Source organism: Pygocentrus nattereri, chromosome 21 (genome assembly GCF_015220715.1).
Source record: "Pygocentrus nattereri isolate fPygNat1 chromosome 21, fPygNat1.pri, whole genome shotgun sequence".
NCBI classification, from domain to species: domain Eukaryota; kingdom Metazoa; phylum Chordata; class Actinopteri; order Characiformes; family Serrasalmidae; genus Pygocentrus; species Pygocentrus nattereri.
Genome location: NC_051231.1, coordinates 3,076,719 through 3,092,500, shown reverse-complemented (window position 1 = coordinate 3,092,500; position 15,782 = coordinate 3,076,719). Strand labels below are relative to the sequence as shown.

The following is a 15,782-nucleotide window of genomic DNA, read 5'->3' as shown; positions in this document are numbered from 1 at the left end:
CTCCCCGGCGCCGTGGATAGGCAAGTGCTCACTGTCCCCTAGTGTGTGTGCTCACTAGTGTGTATGTGGTGTTTCACTGCACGGATGGGGTAAATTTGGAGGTCAAATTTCCCTGTTGTGCGACTAATAAGGGTCACTTAATCCATCCATCTTCTAAGCTGCTTCCCCCTCAGGGTTGTGGGGGGTGCAGGAGCCTATCCCAAAGCCTGTCATCGGGCGGAAGGCAGGATACACCCTGGACAGGTCGCCAGTCCATCGCCGGGCAGGGTCTCTTAATCTTAACTTAAATTTAAAATCAAGTAGTACATTTTTTTGCTTATTTTTAGCGATATACCTTCTCATAAGAGGCGTAGTATTAGGTTTTTACCAGAGTGTTTGTCGGTTTGCTTGAAAGAATGGAAGCCATAGAAAGACCTACTGCGGCAGGCTAATGTTTCTGAGTGATACCTCACAAATTCACATATCATACTGGACCGAAATGCCCATCCCCACTAGCTGCTGTATGGATTTCCATATAATTTCAAAGTCATATTTAGCATATAGACAAACATTAGTGCAAAAACAGAAGCATGAGAAATACGTCGAGCTACGCAGCAGTTATCACTTGACGCTTAGTAATTGTTGTATTAAATATGGACTAATGCAGTATAGAGGTATGTGTGATGTGAAGTGTTTTGGGATCCGCACGAAGTTAAAACCTGCTAAAAAGAACAGCAAATGTTGTATAATGGACTGTAATTATGCATCTTTAGTCATTTCTTGTCACAAAACTACTGTGAATGGCTTTTTGATCAGTAATTCACTGCGTTTTGAATGTGACGCACATTCATTTTCTGATAAGTTTCCATATGAGTTGTTATATAACCGTCTACATTTTTGTTTCACAATTGTTGCAGCTTTCTGCAATTCGATTTTAACCAAGTAGACTCAAATTAGACGCACAGTTATTGTAGAATTTTCATGCAGGAACACGTATGAAATATATTTTATACATGTGGCTGCAACAAAACTGGCTGTATATCATTGAAAACAGAGACTTTAAACGTTTGAACAGTAGTGTAACTATGTAGTGTACATTTGATTCAGTTAAGCTGTTACTACGTTAAGCAAAAAAGGCGTCATGACATTTTGCTCATTGCTGTCGCCGTTATACTCCTGTAAAATAATTAGTGACATGTATCACCGTAATATACGATACCTCTGTTAGGCCAATCCATTTTCAGTGCATTAAAATAAAACTGATTTTAGACATTTACACCTCTCAAAATCTATTAAGTAGGTAACTATTAAAAATGGTAATTTATTTATTAAAATTTGAAACAAAAGCTTTGATATTATAACATGTAGCAAAGTAGGACAACTTTAAAAGTATTTAATATCTGTATGTATTTAGCCTTGTATCCCCATTTTTGCTGTTTTTCAGTTTTTGACATGATTTGAAAAAGCCTGTTGTTCTTTACATTGTGTGTATATTTTATGAAGAATAGACACAAAGAAACGACCTAAAATGACTTGGAAAAGAATCCGTGTTTGTACCTGAACGTGTTTGTACCTGACCGACTACCCCCATCAAATGTCCACATCCAGCATGCCCCATTCTGTTCTGTAGGCAGTTTTTCAGTGTGGAGAAGTGGGCAGATTATAGAGCAGGTACTGCTGTTTACAGTGGGCCTGCAGTGGGGTTTGAATAGTGGACTGGTCAGCTACTGCTGAGATAAACGCTGTCCCACTGCAGAGCTTTGTGGAGCAAGAGCCAGAAAAGGAGAGCAGAAGTAGGTGTCCAAGGCCGGTCAATAGTCCCTAGCTCTGGCTGGCCGCAGAAGGAGAGGTAACCACGTTTGTTTTCTGACAGCCGATGTCTAGACGAGCCGGTTCAGGGTCCCCATGGCTCGGGCTCTAAGTCCAGCGAGCAATCCGGCACTAAGCCTTCAGCTTCATTGACTGCCTTTATATGCCTCTGTACTTCTATCACCTTCTCCCAACGCTCCTCTTCACTCTCTCCCTGCCGTTCGCCCCTCCTTCCAGCCGGTTCTCTGCTTCTGATCTTTTTTTCATTCTAATTCTATACATGCCCCCCCCCAACCACCACCCCCCGCCCCCACCCCACCCCTTCATACACAGCTCTGTCAAACACAGCTTGGGCGATAAAAATTGTTCACATCTGTTTCCATAGCAACTGAATCTCCGGCAGCTCCTCCCTCTCTCTTTGCTCTCTCTCTCTCCCTCTCTTGCTCTTTTCCCTTTCTGTCAGCATTAAAAACCAAACTACTGAGAGAACGACTCTTGACACGAAAACAAACCAGATCACACACACACACACACAAAGGAGAGGAAGGCATGAAAGGGTGGGCTGGCTAGCAAACATGCAGCGTGCCCCCCCCCTCTGAATACACTGGCATGACTATCTGATGTAGAAGCATGTATCAGATTCCAGACCGTCTTACTCTTTAATGCCTTCATAGCCACCTACCTTTTAAAGCTTGTCATGCTGCCTAGTTTTGGTTTCCGTTGTGTTGTCAGTTCACTGTGCTGCTGTGCAGAGAGCCTCACAAGCCAACGCCACTCACTCTCCCAGTGATACTGGTGCCTCCACAGGCTTAGGGCCCAGTCCCATTTCTTCTTTTCACCCTCACCCTTTGTTACTGAGCTACAGGGCAGTGGTTGAGATCTTCCCTCTGAAATGAGCCCCTCTAATAAAAGAGCATCACTTCATTAACAGCTACTAGCGCCGCTCTGTAGGCGACCCTGCCCGTCTGCAGGGACAGCAGAGGAGGGGAAAGTTCAGCTCCTCACTGCTGGGCTTTAGTTACATTTAGGGGTCATACGCCTTCAAAGAGGGGGGCAGTTATTTATTATCACCCCCACTAATTCTTCAGTGATGTGAAGCTGAAGTCAGATATTCTCCAGATTCTTGTTTGAATTTTCCCGTTCCACCTCAAATAGAGCAGCAGGTACATTCTGGCGCTTCAGGCGTCAGAACTGCTGGACTATTTAAGGTGGAATGGGAAAGTTACCCAGCTGGCTACCGAGACATTAGCCTGCTATATTCTTTGTACATAACAAGCGATTTTTTATCATTATGTAGAAGATGACCATAATACATTGAAACAACATTAAACTAAGATAAAACAGGGATGATTGTCATTTTTAACGCGGAAAATTCTCACATTTGTGGGTTTCTTTGGTCTCTTGTTCTCCGTCTGGCCGGTTTTTCTTTTTTTCTCATATCTCTCTGTTTGGAGGGACATGTGCCTCTAACACTTCACCCCACCTCTCTATCTCAGTAAATATTGAGACACCCCATCCCAAGACATGAACGCGCAAACCAGAGGGTTAAGGGCTGAGTGGTAGTGGTGAGGGCTGAAAAGGGACTGGGCCTTAAGGGCTCGGCAGACTTCTTGCGGTAACGACATTCGCCTGGCTTCAGAGAAAAATATGATGGAATTGCAACCGCAGCCGTCGCGTGGAGGCTTTGTTCACCATGCTGGGCAAACTGGACGCTTGGTTGGTGAAAAAGAGGCGTGCCATGAAACAGAGATGGACGACTTTGAGGAGCTTCGTTTTGCAAGAAGTACGCTGAGCGCTTTGGCAGAGACACTAATGTTTCACTGTGAAATAAACAGTGAAAACCTCCTAAATGTAGGACGTCTATTATTGGGCAGTACTAAACTAGCACTGAGCACCAAAACATACAAGTTGTCTTACATTTAGGTTCACAAGAGGACGAGGCTCCATGATCGGCGTCTTCATGATCGAATTTTCCCGTTCCACCTTAAATGGCGGCAGCATTCTGAACTCGAATGGCGCCATAGGTAGAGCAGTGAAAGGATCGTTTTCCAGCAGCTAGAAAACTCATCATAAACTGTCCTCGTGTCCTGTGGAGCATCCGCGACAGGCGACACCAAACCCTCGAATTTAGTTTAACACGAAGAACGCTGAGGCCGTCAAACTAGAACCATTCAGCCTTAGACATTTTCTCAGACTATACTCTTCTGCTCTTATTCATAACGTAGTGTCATGACAGACTTACAGTCGTCACTGCTTTTCATAGACCTGTTTCTCATGAGTTGCTCTGATAGGCCACTAATGTCAGTCAGTGTCTGTAACAGTAAGTGTAGCAGTAAAACTAAACCTCTGACTAGTAGCGTCTGGTTTCCATAGATGGATTTCTCAATTGTTTCTCTGATAACTCGTATTTTTTCTTTTCTGAATTCCCTGTTAACCCTCTGAGGTCCTCAAACTCAAACCTGATGTTTCTATATGTGTTTCTGTGTCTTTGTGATTATGCAAACAGAAATACGGTCTAAACAGTTCCTCAGTCTGTATAGACGCCCTTCCATCTTATGGTTATGAGACTGTGAAGAGGGGTTGAGATACATGCGTGCCTTTTACTGTGTAATTGGTGGATTCTTGTGTCCGTCTACATTTTGTGTGATACTGAACAACAGACAATGGGAAAATCACTACCCATCACCAGCGGTGGACGAAGTACACAAACCATGTACCTGAGTTAAAGTCGAGACCCCCAAGGTAAATATCACTCCAGTAAAAGTAGAAGTTCCTCCCTTTAGACCTCCACTTGAGTAAAAGTACTAAAGTATTTCCCTTCAAATGTACTTAAGTATAAAGTAAAAGTACTAAAAGAGTAATTCTGGCTCTGATGTCCTGTTATCATTTTTATAACCAGACTGGCTTCATGAACTCATTTCAGGTGAAAGTCCTCCAGCGTCTCTCTTGGTAAACCAGTCTTTTAATAGAACGTCATTAATTAGTGACGCTGACGTCTATTAAAATGATCAGAAGCACAAAACACTGAAGGTAAACAGTTTCCATCAGGGAGAACCGAGTGGCTCTGAAATCACTTTTTACACACAAGCAAAGTTTCAGTTTCAGATTTATTTACAACTTAGTTCCAAGTTTAAGTTGAATAAAAACTGGCTTTAAACTCAGGATCACAGATGAGCTCCTTTACTATGTTGATCTGTAGGCGTCTGTTCATAAACATAAACCAGCCCAAACTCATTTACTATAAAATGAAATGGTGTTTGTAGAAATTCAGAAAAAAGCCGCGTCAGTCTCGACTGCATATGTGGACATATTTCTATATTGAGCTCTATTTACACAAAGTTAGGTTAGTTCATCATTTATGTTGAACAGACTCTCCCAAAGTTTTACGCTGCTGCGCTGACGTTGAACCGCGTGCTGCACTGGGTCGGTATGACCAACAGGTCAAAACCAGCTCTAAACAAAGTGACCGCTGGGCCCTGATTGGTGCTCTGGCTTTGCGCTTCTTTCGTTTTGACATGTTACGTTTTTATACACACAGAAACCAAAAGGAACGACAGATTTCTCAAAATGTAGGAGGAAAAAGTCGGATATTAGACTCTGAAATGTAGTGGAGTGAAAGGAAAAAGTCGCCCAGAACGGAGAAACTTCAGTACAGATACACCAAAAATACTAAAGTACAGAAACCAATTACATTTACTCAGTTACTCAGTTACTGTCCACATTGGAGACACGTGTGAAATGGCGTACATCATTTTATATGAAGAGGCTTTAAAGGCGAGTTTAAGGAAGATGTACATTCCTCTCAAGGTTTCTTCCTCTTGCTCTTCCGGAGTGTTTCCATGCCACTGTCTTGCTTGTTTTGGGTTTGCACCTGGATTTTCTGTAAAGCTGTTTTGTGTCACGGTTTCACAGATCTCAGATGCTCGCGGACAAAGAAAGACAAACACGTTTTAAGGTTGAAGTCAGAATCCAAAGTCGTTGTCGAAAAAACAGGCAGAAAGGTCAAGACACACAGAGCGAATATCCAGGGCAATCAAAGCAAAGGGCAAATCCGAAAACGGAGTCGAAAGGAATGAATGCACGGGTCATACACAAGATAAGGACAATAGAATGGCCGCTCAGTACTTTGCACAATGAAACAATTCCTCACTATGGCTGAGACTAATGCCGGGGCTTAGAGGCTAACTGAGGCAATCGCATGATCAAAACAAGCAGGTGGAACACATCAGAACTCGGGTGGTCGAGAACGCTGATAGGGGCGTGTGTGGAGACTTGAGGTCAGCTGATCACCCATTGTATTCTGGGTCATGTAGTCCATGTGTGTGTGTTTGTGTTTGACTGGTATCAATTCCACAGGATAAAATGACACTTAAGTGCCCAAACATGGTTTAACCTCTTTCTATAGGCCTGCTTGTGGCCATTCTGCCGGCAGAATGGAAATCACTTGGTTGGAAATCACTTCTATTTCAAAATATGATGAAAATTGAACTTTTGGACCTGCAAAATAGGCTGTAATTAAGTTCTATGGCTACTGTGAAAAGGGATTGAACTGGTATAACAACTCTGACATTGCAACAAAATGGGCTGAATCTGGTGAATATTTGTAGATGATGTTGTTACTGAAATATAAGACCGTGACTAAAAGCACTGGATCCACTGGAAGCTGTTAAGCCACATCAGATGTCCATGTCATGTGCACCTGTGTTGCTTTGTGCTGGATCTCCATAGAGAACAGAAGGTTCAGGAACGTTATGGGATGCTGGGACAGAAACGTGCCCAGCTCTTTTTGAGCGCGATCATGTCAGCGAGTGCTAAATGTAGGAAAAGACGCTCAGATCAAGCTTTAAAAACAGACGCTTGCAGTAATGAAGCGTTTCTGAAGGGCAGCGTCGTGACTGATTCGCCGGCCTATCGCTAAAGACTTTCCCCGTGTTGTGGAGCCTGGAATTTGGCAGGTTGGGGTGTCTGCAGGCTTTTACCATCAGCTGCATATGGAATTCATTACGTGCAGCTAGCGTCACCTACTTCTCGACTGCGGCAGCGTGTGAGGCACTCTGACTCTGTGTTTGGGGACAAGGCTGTTGTGGTTAATGGGCTGTGACAGGAAATGAATGGCTGCAAATGTCTGGCCCTCTCTCTATGGGTGACAACAGCCCTCGTTAATTTGGTAATTAATCTGAAGCCATTAAAGTTCTCTAGACAGCAGACCCGGTTAAACTCAGAGTGTGAGTGGCCTGAAAATTGGCGTGGTTGCGTTTGCATATTCCACAGCACACCTGCACGTCTGTCGCAGCAAATCCGCTCAGTCGTTCGTCCGCAGTGCTGTGATGTATAGGTCGTCGTGCCCGGGATGTGGGAAGCATTTGTTTGTTGACGCTTTTGTCTATACTGCTTTATTTATACATTGTGGCTCCCAGGTCATGTTTATGTGTGATAGAAGAGAAGAATAAACTTCCACCTAATCTCAGTGCGCCTGGATTGTGCCATCAATTACTGTAGATGATAATTTTGTGTTCCCCTCTACTTACAAAACAATAGAAGAACTCATAGTCCTCTCCTAATTACAGCCATGAGCAAATGTTTGAATACTTCCAGACAAATCAAATGTTTGTTCAACATATAGACAGTAAGCAGCACAACAATCTGCTTTGGATGCACCATTTTTGTCACGCCAACCATCTCATTTCCATATTCTCCTATTCAGCCTGTAAGAGTTTAGCCCTGCCTGTTCGCACCACAGTTATAAATAGTGTTTTAAGGTACAATACAGGGCAGCCAGTCAGAGCAAAGCTTATTCAGGTATGTCTCTATATATACCTTACATATATATCGCTGTTGTTGGAGGAAAACCTCGAATCTTCAAACTGGTCACTTTACAGGAGAAGGAAAAAACCTACTTCACTTTTAATGGAAGTCAATGGAACCAGACGTCTTTCCAAGACATTTTGGGCTGTTTCTTTTCGTCAATTTGTCGTGAAATTTACACACAATGTAAAGAACAGCAGGGATTTTAAGATTAGGTCAAAAACAGAAAAACAACAAAGATGGAAATATGAGGTCATTTTCCGACCGCAGCGAGGGATGAAGTTGGAAAATGGACCTATGAAAATGAATTCTGATTTGTGTGATTTCATGTGGCAGATCCAATGTTAGAGGATCCAGAGGGGTCGATTTTCTAAGTGAAAATAAGTTGACACACCCTGTACATCAAACTTCAGTGTGGCATTTTTCACACATTCCTATTTGTTTGTTTACCATGCCGTGTCGGAAAAAATACCATTTTGATTCATCCTAGTACAAACAGTGTAAATGTTCCCTCAGAGGTTCTCCAGTGGGTTTAAGGTCTGATTGTGAAGCTTAAATCAGTTTTTCCAGGTGAAAAGTTGGTATTTGTACCTTTTCATAACCGAATGTTTTAAAACAGAACTATAATTTTAATGGTTTGTGGTACAATTTTGTTTCATATCTACCCTTGAGGGTCCCTAACGACAAGAAGGGTGCCACCCCAGTGACAGTTTAGTACCTTTTTCTGAGAGTGTACCAGAAAAAAGTGAACATTAAATATAAAATATGCCATAATTTTTTCATAGGTCATATTTCATGCTTAGGTTTCCCCCCAGTATGTTAAAATCAGCAAGGAACTGTGCAGTTAATGCGCAAAAGTGGGTTCTCTGTAGGGAATATTTGAACCTTTTTCATGTAGAAAATCAACAAAACCTATAATTTGACGAGGGGAGCAACACTTGCATGTAAATGTTATTAAACCTTTCACAATCACATGTTTATGTCACAACAAACAGAATGTGAATCAGGGGCATGACGCTGGTCATGTTGAGGCAAATACATGTAAACCTAATAAAAAAAAGCTGAAAAACCATTGATTGAGGTAAATAATGGCGTTTACACCATTACACAATTTGATTTGTTGTTATAATGCCTGTAGAGGGCAGCGTGGAGTGATGTTTGTTTATTTGAACTTGAGTTTATCCGTCTTTGGCCCTTTTTGCTTGTAAGTTACATGAAATGCACAAAAAATAATTATTTATATGTCAGTTATTCTTTAGAAGAAATGAAATGTTTGTGTTGTGACAGGCCTAAAAATCTGTTGAGCCAAACTCACTTATAACAGAAACCAATGCTGAGTTTATAGCCTTTAACTGTTGTTTGTCTCTGGTAATCGACTACGTGCTACAAACACAGCCGATATTAGGGACGCACCGATATGAGAACTGTGGGTCGTGGCCAATGTGTGATATTTCATGTATATATCTGCCGATGCCGATACTGATGCTCATATGTAAACATCCATAAACTGTGGGTGTTGGGACTAAATGCCCAATTTTTGCCCAAATTAAGCCCATGATTACCTTTTGAAATACTTAGTCTGACAACGATTATAAAATATGAGCTTATAAAAAGAGAATGATCAATTATCTTAAAATCCTACTGTGCAGTAATGAGAATTTGGTGACTTGAATTGAAAAAGTTGCTAAAAATCAAATCATAAAGCAAGAAAATCATTCAGGTTTATTATGAATCGTTCAAACACGCATCTCTGTTTGTATATCTGAAAAAAAAATGGAAACATTTTCAAGCTGGGCCATGTTTCATGAGAATAACCCTTCTGGAAGGTTATAAATGCTTATCTGAATGAAATACAGAGGCTCAGCATTCCCGAAACATTCTGCTCGGAATACAATTTAGAAGTCACCATATGTGGATTTGAAATGTCAGTCAGATCTAAACATCTAAACAAGATGACTCGGATATCATCATTCATCTCTAGGCTGAGAGATGCAGGTTCCTTTAAGTTGTTTAGTAGAAACAAAGGAAGGTTTTTACTTTCTTCAGCAGTAAATGTGAAGGCAACATCTGTCAGCCTGCATGAGTTCTGTCTTCAGCCAAAAATGACCGCAGACTGAAATTTTATGTGCATGTCGTTTAGCCAAACTGCTGGCCATAAGCAGTTAATGAAATACAGATAACGCAGTCAGTGCAGATGGATGAGAATAAGCCACTTGATTTGAGATTTGTCTCATCCGTTTGTGAAAGCCTGAGAACTGGGCCTGAAGACACATTGCTATTACTTTCAGCCGTGCAGCCGAATACTGCCCCCAAAGGAAGCGGCTGCGCAATGGCAGCTTTACAGTCTCGTAATTTTTGCACCTCGGAAAGTGATGAAAAATTGATTTAGTACCGTAGCGGACAGCTCAGCTGTACCACACTGCTTGTGGAAAATTAGACCTGACACAGGTCAAAGATGTTTCTCTCTTTTGTCCCTATGGGACAAAATTGATTCTTATTTATAGGCCACGAATGCAAGTAACCCATTGTGTTCTTCTTCAGTGGGCCTAAAATACGCCCCTGTTGCACACCACTGGAAGCAGTCACCACAAGGGTTAGCCTGCAGCTCGGCTCTGGAGCATGCTGGCTGGGGTGGGTCATGTTTCCTCTGTCCCATGTGGTGTACATCCTTGGCCTTTGCCGCATTATGTTGATGGGATTTGTGTCATGAGGGCAGAGGCATAGGCCCGTGATTGGATTAGACAGACTCGGAAAGGTCTAGGGTGTTCAATTAAAGTGACTGACATTCCTCTGAGGAGAGTGGGGTAAATTGAAGAGGATGTCTATGATGGCCTCCAGCAGCAGGGATATGACAGCCTGACCCTCATTTAGTGGAAAGAGAAGATGTTTGTGTGAGTGTGTGGATTAAAATGAGTGACTCCTTTATAGCAGTAAGAAATAAAATTGCATCACTTCACTTTGCTCAGCTGATGAATTGCATCGAGTTACTTGCATTGACGTTGTTTCAGTGAGAGGAAGGAAGAGAGAAAAGCATTAATCATACTTTGAATTTGGTGCAAATTACTGAAATATCTTTTGGAAAGTTCTTGAGCTTGACCAGAATATTTTACATCATTTGGCAGATGCTCTTATCCAGAGGGACTTACAATTTGATCTTTTTTAACATTGGTAGGCGAAGGTGGTGTTGGGAGTCTTGCCCAAGGACTCTTATTGGTATAGTGTAGGGTACTTACCCAGGTGGGGATTGAACCCCAGTCTCCAGCATAGACAGCAGAGGTGTTACCCACTACACTATACCAACCACTACCATGGTGATACTGTATGATATAATAAAATATTCATTGTTTCTGTAGGATAAAGAGAAGTTACCATGACGACAGAAACGGGTCCTGATGCAGAGGTGAAGAGCGCAGCAGAGGAACCGCCCCAACACAAGGGGGCAGCAGGCAGCATGCCCGAGTCAGCATCAGACGGCAAAATGGCCAAACAGGTGATGTGTTATGTCAACTCAATGGCATTTTGTAAGGAACTGTAGGGAACCGAAATGACACCATTTAAGACCTTCACTCATTTTAGAAGCCAGAAATCTGGATGAATTTGAATGGACTCATTTTTCAGTTTTACAGAAAGTAAAACGGAATTACATGAGTGTTTACATGTAATGCTCACTTACACATTTCTAAACGAAAAGAAAAATTTAACTAAATGAATGAATAAATAAGATGATGTATGCCTGACAAAGATGCAGACCATTCTATAAATCTTCATTTCATGTTCTTGTGAGAAAAGGAACGGGTGACTTCCGGAATCTATCGGTTCTCATTTTTGGGCTCTGTAGTTTGTTGCTGTCTCTGGTTTTCCAGCCTGACATCTGGGCTCTTGAAGGTGGTGGCCACTCTCTGAAAGAGCAGCTTAGGATGAGTGTGAAGGGCTTCTTGATATGTAGAATAAGCCCTGCCGATGACGATTTGGCATGCAGATACTGTGCAGTGTCAGGTTTCCATGCCATGTTGGGCAGGCGTACTCGAAAATGGGGCAAAAATAAACAGTGTACATGAAAGTTAGGTCCGAGGTTGCCACTCCGGTTCTTCTTAATCTTCTGAAGAAATTAAGGAAATGTGATTCTACTTACCGTGCAGACCTGGGAGACACCGAATCTGTCCCCCATCAGATAAACAGCACTGAAAGCTTTCATCTTCGAGAGAGGGGAGGAAATCAAGCTGCTTCAGATCTGAAAACATCCACAGGTGTTTCTGTCCATCCTTCCACTGTGAGACGTTCAGTGCTATGATGTGTAGCTATGAAGAAACCTTACTGAGGAAAGGAAATAGATTAAAAAAAAGGAAATTTTGCACTAGAATGCCACAACTGGACATCTGGGATGCGGAGTAAGGTTAATGGACTTAACATCCCTGTACATTCCTTTAAAAAACGGATAGAATACTGAACTGTTTATCACTGTGGAATAAGACCTCTGCGTTTAACCCATCCATCAAATGAAACACCCACACACACACTAGGGGGCAGTGAGCACACTTGCCTGGAGCGGTGGGCAGCCCTATCCACAGCGCCTGGGGAGCAGTTGGGGGTCAGGCGTCTTGTTCAAGGACACTTCAATCATGGACCGTCAGCCGAGGGGATCGAACCAGCAACCTTCCGGTCACAGGGTTGGTTCCCACAGCTCCAGCCCACGACTGCCCCGTGGTCAAGACAGTGTCTTGAAAAGAATGAAAGCTGTAAGAAAAGTGAAAGGTGGCCACTCTAAATACTGAAAAAATGATATCATATTTTATAGTATATTAGGCTTCTGTGTGATTTTCTGTTTTTTTTTTCTTTCCTGACACTGAAAAATGAATAACTTGGACTTAAAGGCTGTTATGACTGGAAATGAAATGACTGAGTGATATTTGGCTTTTGCACAGAACTGTATGCCTTGAAATGTTTAATATCATCCCATCATATCAAAACTTGTAACTAATGTGTTCATTTTACACCTTCTGAATATGTCAGCTGGCCTTTACATAGCATATAAAGATATAATTTGGAGATGATACAATGCCAGCATTTTGACCATTTTAGATGTATATTTAGGGACGTTATCTTCACATTCCTGCTTTTTCAGGACCAAGATGGCAAACGTCCAGATGACCACAAAGATCCAGACGACACGTCGGACCGAACAACACCAGGCAAAAGCCCCAAATCCCCACAGAAACCTTCCAAGCGCTCCAAGACTTTCCCCTTCAAGGTGGCTCTCCTGGACAGCTCTGAGTATGAAGCTAGCATTGAGGTAGGAAATCTCACCACCATAATCCTTCATCAGCTCATAAATGGACTAAGCACTGCAATTATTTTTATGTCCTCTATGATGCATCAAAGCACTAAATCTTTCTATTTATGTCGTCCGTCGACAACCTCGAGATCAGGTTGCTTTTTTATTGCACCTCTGGTTATTTCCAAAGCTAATATGTTTCCTCTCATGGGTGTAGCTCTGTTTTGGCATGTTGAAGCTGCAAAGTGTTGCTGAAAGGTGAATGACTAGCGTGCTGTGAGAGCACCTTGCGGTCAGGCCAAGTCAAGGTTTCAGTGTCCATGCTAGAACCTCAAATTAATGGTTTTTCTTTCCTGAAGCTTTTTTTTATCTTATGACTTTTCTCATAAATATTCATAGCAATATTTAAATGCTTGTCCAGGGACAGCCTGTGCGACTAGGTGTGTATGCCTCTAATCGGAGATGTTTCTGAGGGCTGGCAATGTTCTGCATACTTAAATATGAAATAAAGGCTAGTTTAACCCACTGTTACCAAAGGCTGCTTTTATGAATTATGGCCTGTAGCTTTTCTACTTTCTTCAGCAGCGGTGAGACAGACCTCCTATGAAAAGACAGTGTCATAGTTTAAGTGCCTGTCAATTCCCAAGGTCAAGTTGCAGCGGAATATTCATACAGAATATAAGAAACAGAAGCACTGCTGAGTTGTTGTTTGTAGACATTTATAAACACTTATTTAAATCTGTGCCAATGGTCATAAAGGTTACATTTGCCTTGGATGTCACGTTAACAATACACCTACGTCAGGTGATATAGATTTGGTCTGACATTAGGTTGTCATGACACTGTGTGGTGTGAAATAACAGATTATGTAGCTCAGTGTGTGTCACAGAGACATAATGCTGATAATATGACATAAACTATATGGACAGAAGTATTGGCACACACCTCTTGAATTCAGGTGTTTCATTCAGTCCAATTGGCACAGGTGTATAAAATCAAGCAGCTAGCCATGCAGCCTGCCTTCACACACATTGGTAAAAGAGTAGGTCGTTCTAAAGAGCTCTCTGAATTCCAGCGTGGTGCTGTAACAGCAAGTCAGCTCGCAAAATTTCTTCTCTCCTAGATATTCCACAATCAGCTGTGAGTGGCATTATTGAAAAGTGGAAGTGTTTAGGAATCACAGCAACTGAGCCACGAAGTGTCAGACCACATATGGAGCAGGGTTGTTGAGTGCTGAAGAGTGTAGAGCATAAAAGTCACTGACACTCTGCTGATCAGTAACGGCAGAGTTCAAACATCCTCTGGCATCAACATCAGCACGAAAACTGTGCATAGGGAGCTTCATGGAATGGGTTTCCATGGCCGAGCAGCTGCAGGCAAGCCTTACATCACCAAGCGCAATGCCAAGCGTCAGCTGGAGTCGAATCACACTTCACTATCTATCAGTCTGATGGACGAGTCTTTGGTTTGGAGAACGTTACCTGCGTGACTGCCAGCTGTAAAGTTTGGTGGAGGAGGGATGATGCTATGATGCTGTTTTTCAGGCTTTGGTCTAGAACCCTTAGTTAAAGTGAAGGGAAATCTTAATGCTTCAGCACCAAGACATGTTGGACAATTCTACACTTCCAACTTTGTGGAAAGTTTGGGGAAGAACCCTTTCTGTTCCAGCATGACTGAGTCCCAGTGCAGAAAGTGCTGAACTTGACTGGACTTCAAAGAGCCCTGACCTCAACCCCATCCGACACCTTTGAAATGAACTGGACTTCAAAGAGCCCTGACCTCAACCCCATCCGACACCTTTGAGATGAACTAGAGATTGTGAGCCAGACCCTCTCGTCTAACGTCACTGTCTGGCCTCACAAATGGTCTTCTGGATGAATGAGCAGAAAGTCCCACAGACACTCTCCAAAATCTTGTAGGAAGCTTCCCAGAAGAGTTGGTTAGAGTTAGAGTTCTAACTGGAAGCTGTTAGAGCTGAAAAGGGGGACCAGCGCCATATTAATGCCTGTGGATTTAGAATGGGATTCATAAAAGCTTCTGTAGGTGTAATGTGTAGGTGTCCCAATACTTTTGTCCACATTCATTTTTAATCACTGTTTATTTTCATTGTCATTTAGATGATTTGTTAAGCGTTCGGCCCAAATGTCCCCGTGCATCCTTAATGCAAGTCATATCATCTGAAAATGATCAAAAATCGCACTTTCAGTTTTCGTCCAAAATGATATGAATTGTGGGTGTTGTGTGGTCCTCACTGCGTCTGTCTGACTGTGTGTCCATTCATCTGTGATTGTTATTATTCTGGGAAGGTTTTTTGGGTCTTCGTCCAGCCATATCAGGATAAAACTCCTGACCATACTGATCCACTCTTAATGACTTTTGACTAGGACTGAATATCAGAAACTCAATTACTTAAATTCTACTAAATTCTACTTTCAAATTTCATGGTGTCCAGTGCCAAAATTTCACTAACCAAGTAATCTTATTAGCATATGTGAGCCGATATGCTTGCTCGTTTCAAAATCTAGAACGTGGTTTGTGCCACGCCCACTTTTGGTTAGTAGTTTAAATCAAAGTATTGAAAAAGTGTCATTTAAATGTTTGTGTCAAAGTCAAGATTTTTGTATCAGCCCCTATTTTTAAGGTAAGGTGGCTGTTACTTTGCACAATGTCAGGTGGTGACATCGTTATAAAGCTTAAGCCAGCAAACTTTTATTGTGTCACGTATCGCAGTCTCATTTTGTCACGGTTGGCCCCTCCCAGTCCTGTCCATGTGTTCATGTTGTGTTTTGGTTTTGCACACATGTTCTTTGTTTTGGTTTTGTAGTCCTGCCCCCTTGTTTAGTGACTCTGAGCCCCTGATTGTTCCCACCTGTGTTTCCTCCTGTGTCTTGTGATCCCTCGTTTACCCTGTGTATTT

The 15,782-nt window shown here is 42.2% G+C and overlaps 1 protein-coding gene across 11 annotated transcripts in view; it reads left to right on the top strand.

Moving 5' to 3' along the window:
• The window catches only part of LOC108438615 (band 4.1-like protein 1), a 183,008-nt gene that overhangs the window by 82,595 nt on the left and 84,631 nt on the right, over positions 1–15,782 (top strand). For all 11 annotated transcript variants that reach the window (XM_037532132.1, XM_037532134.1, XM_037532129.1 and 8 more), the window contains exons 2-3: positions 10,947–11,083; positions 12,716–12,883. In XM_037532132.1, the coding sequence (XP_037388029.1) occupies positions 10,964–11,083; positions 12,716–12,883 (288 nt within the window). In that variant the 5' untranslated portion in view covers positions 10,947–10,963. The remainder of the gene's footprint in view (positions 1–10,946; positions 11,084–12,715; positions 12,884–15,782) is intronic.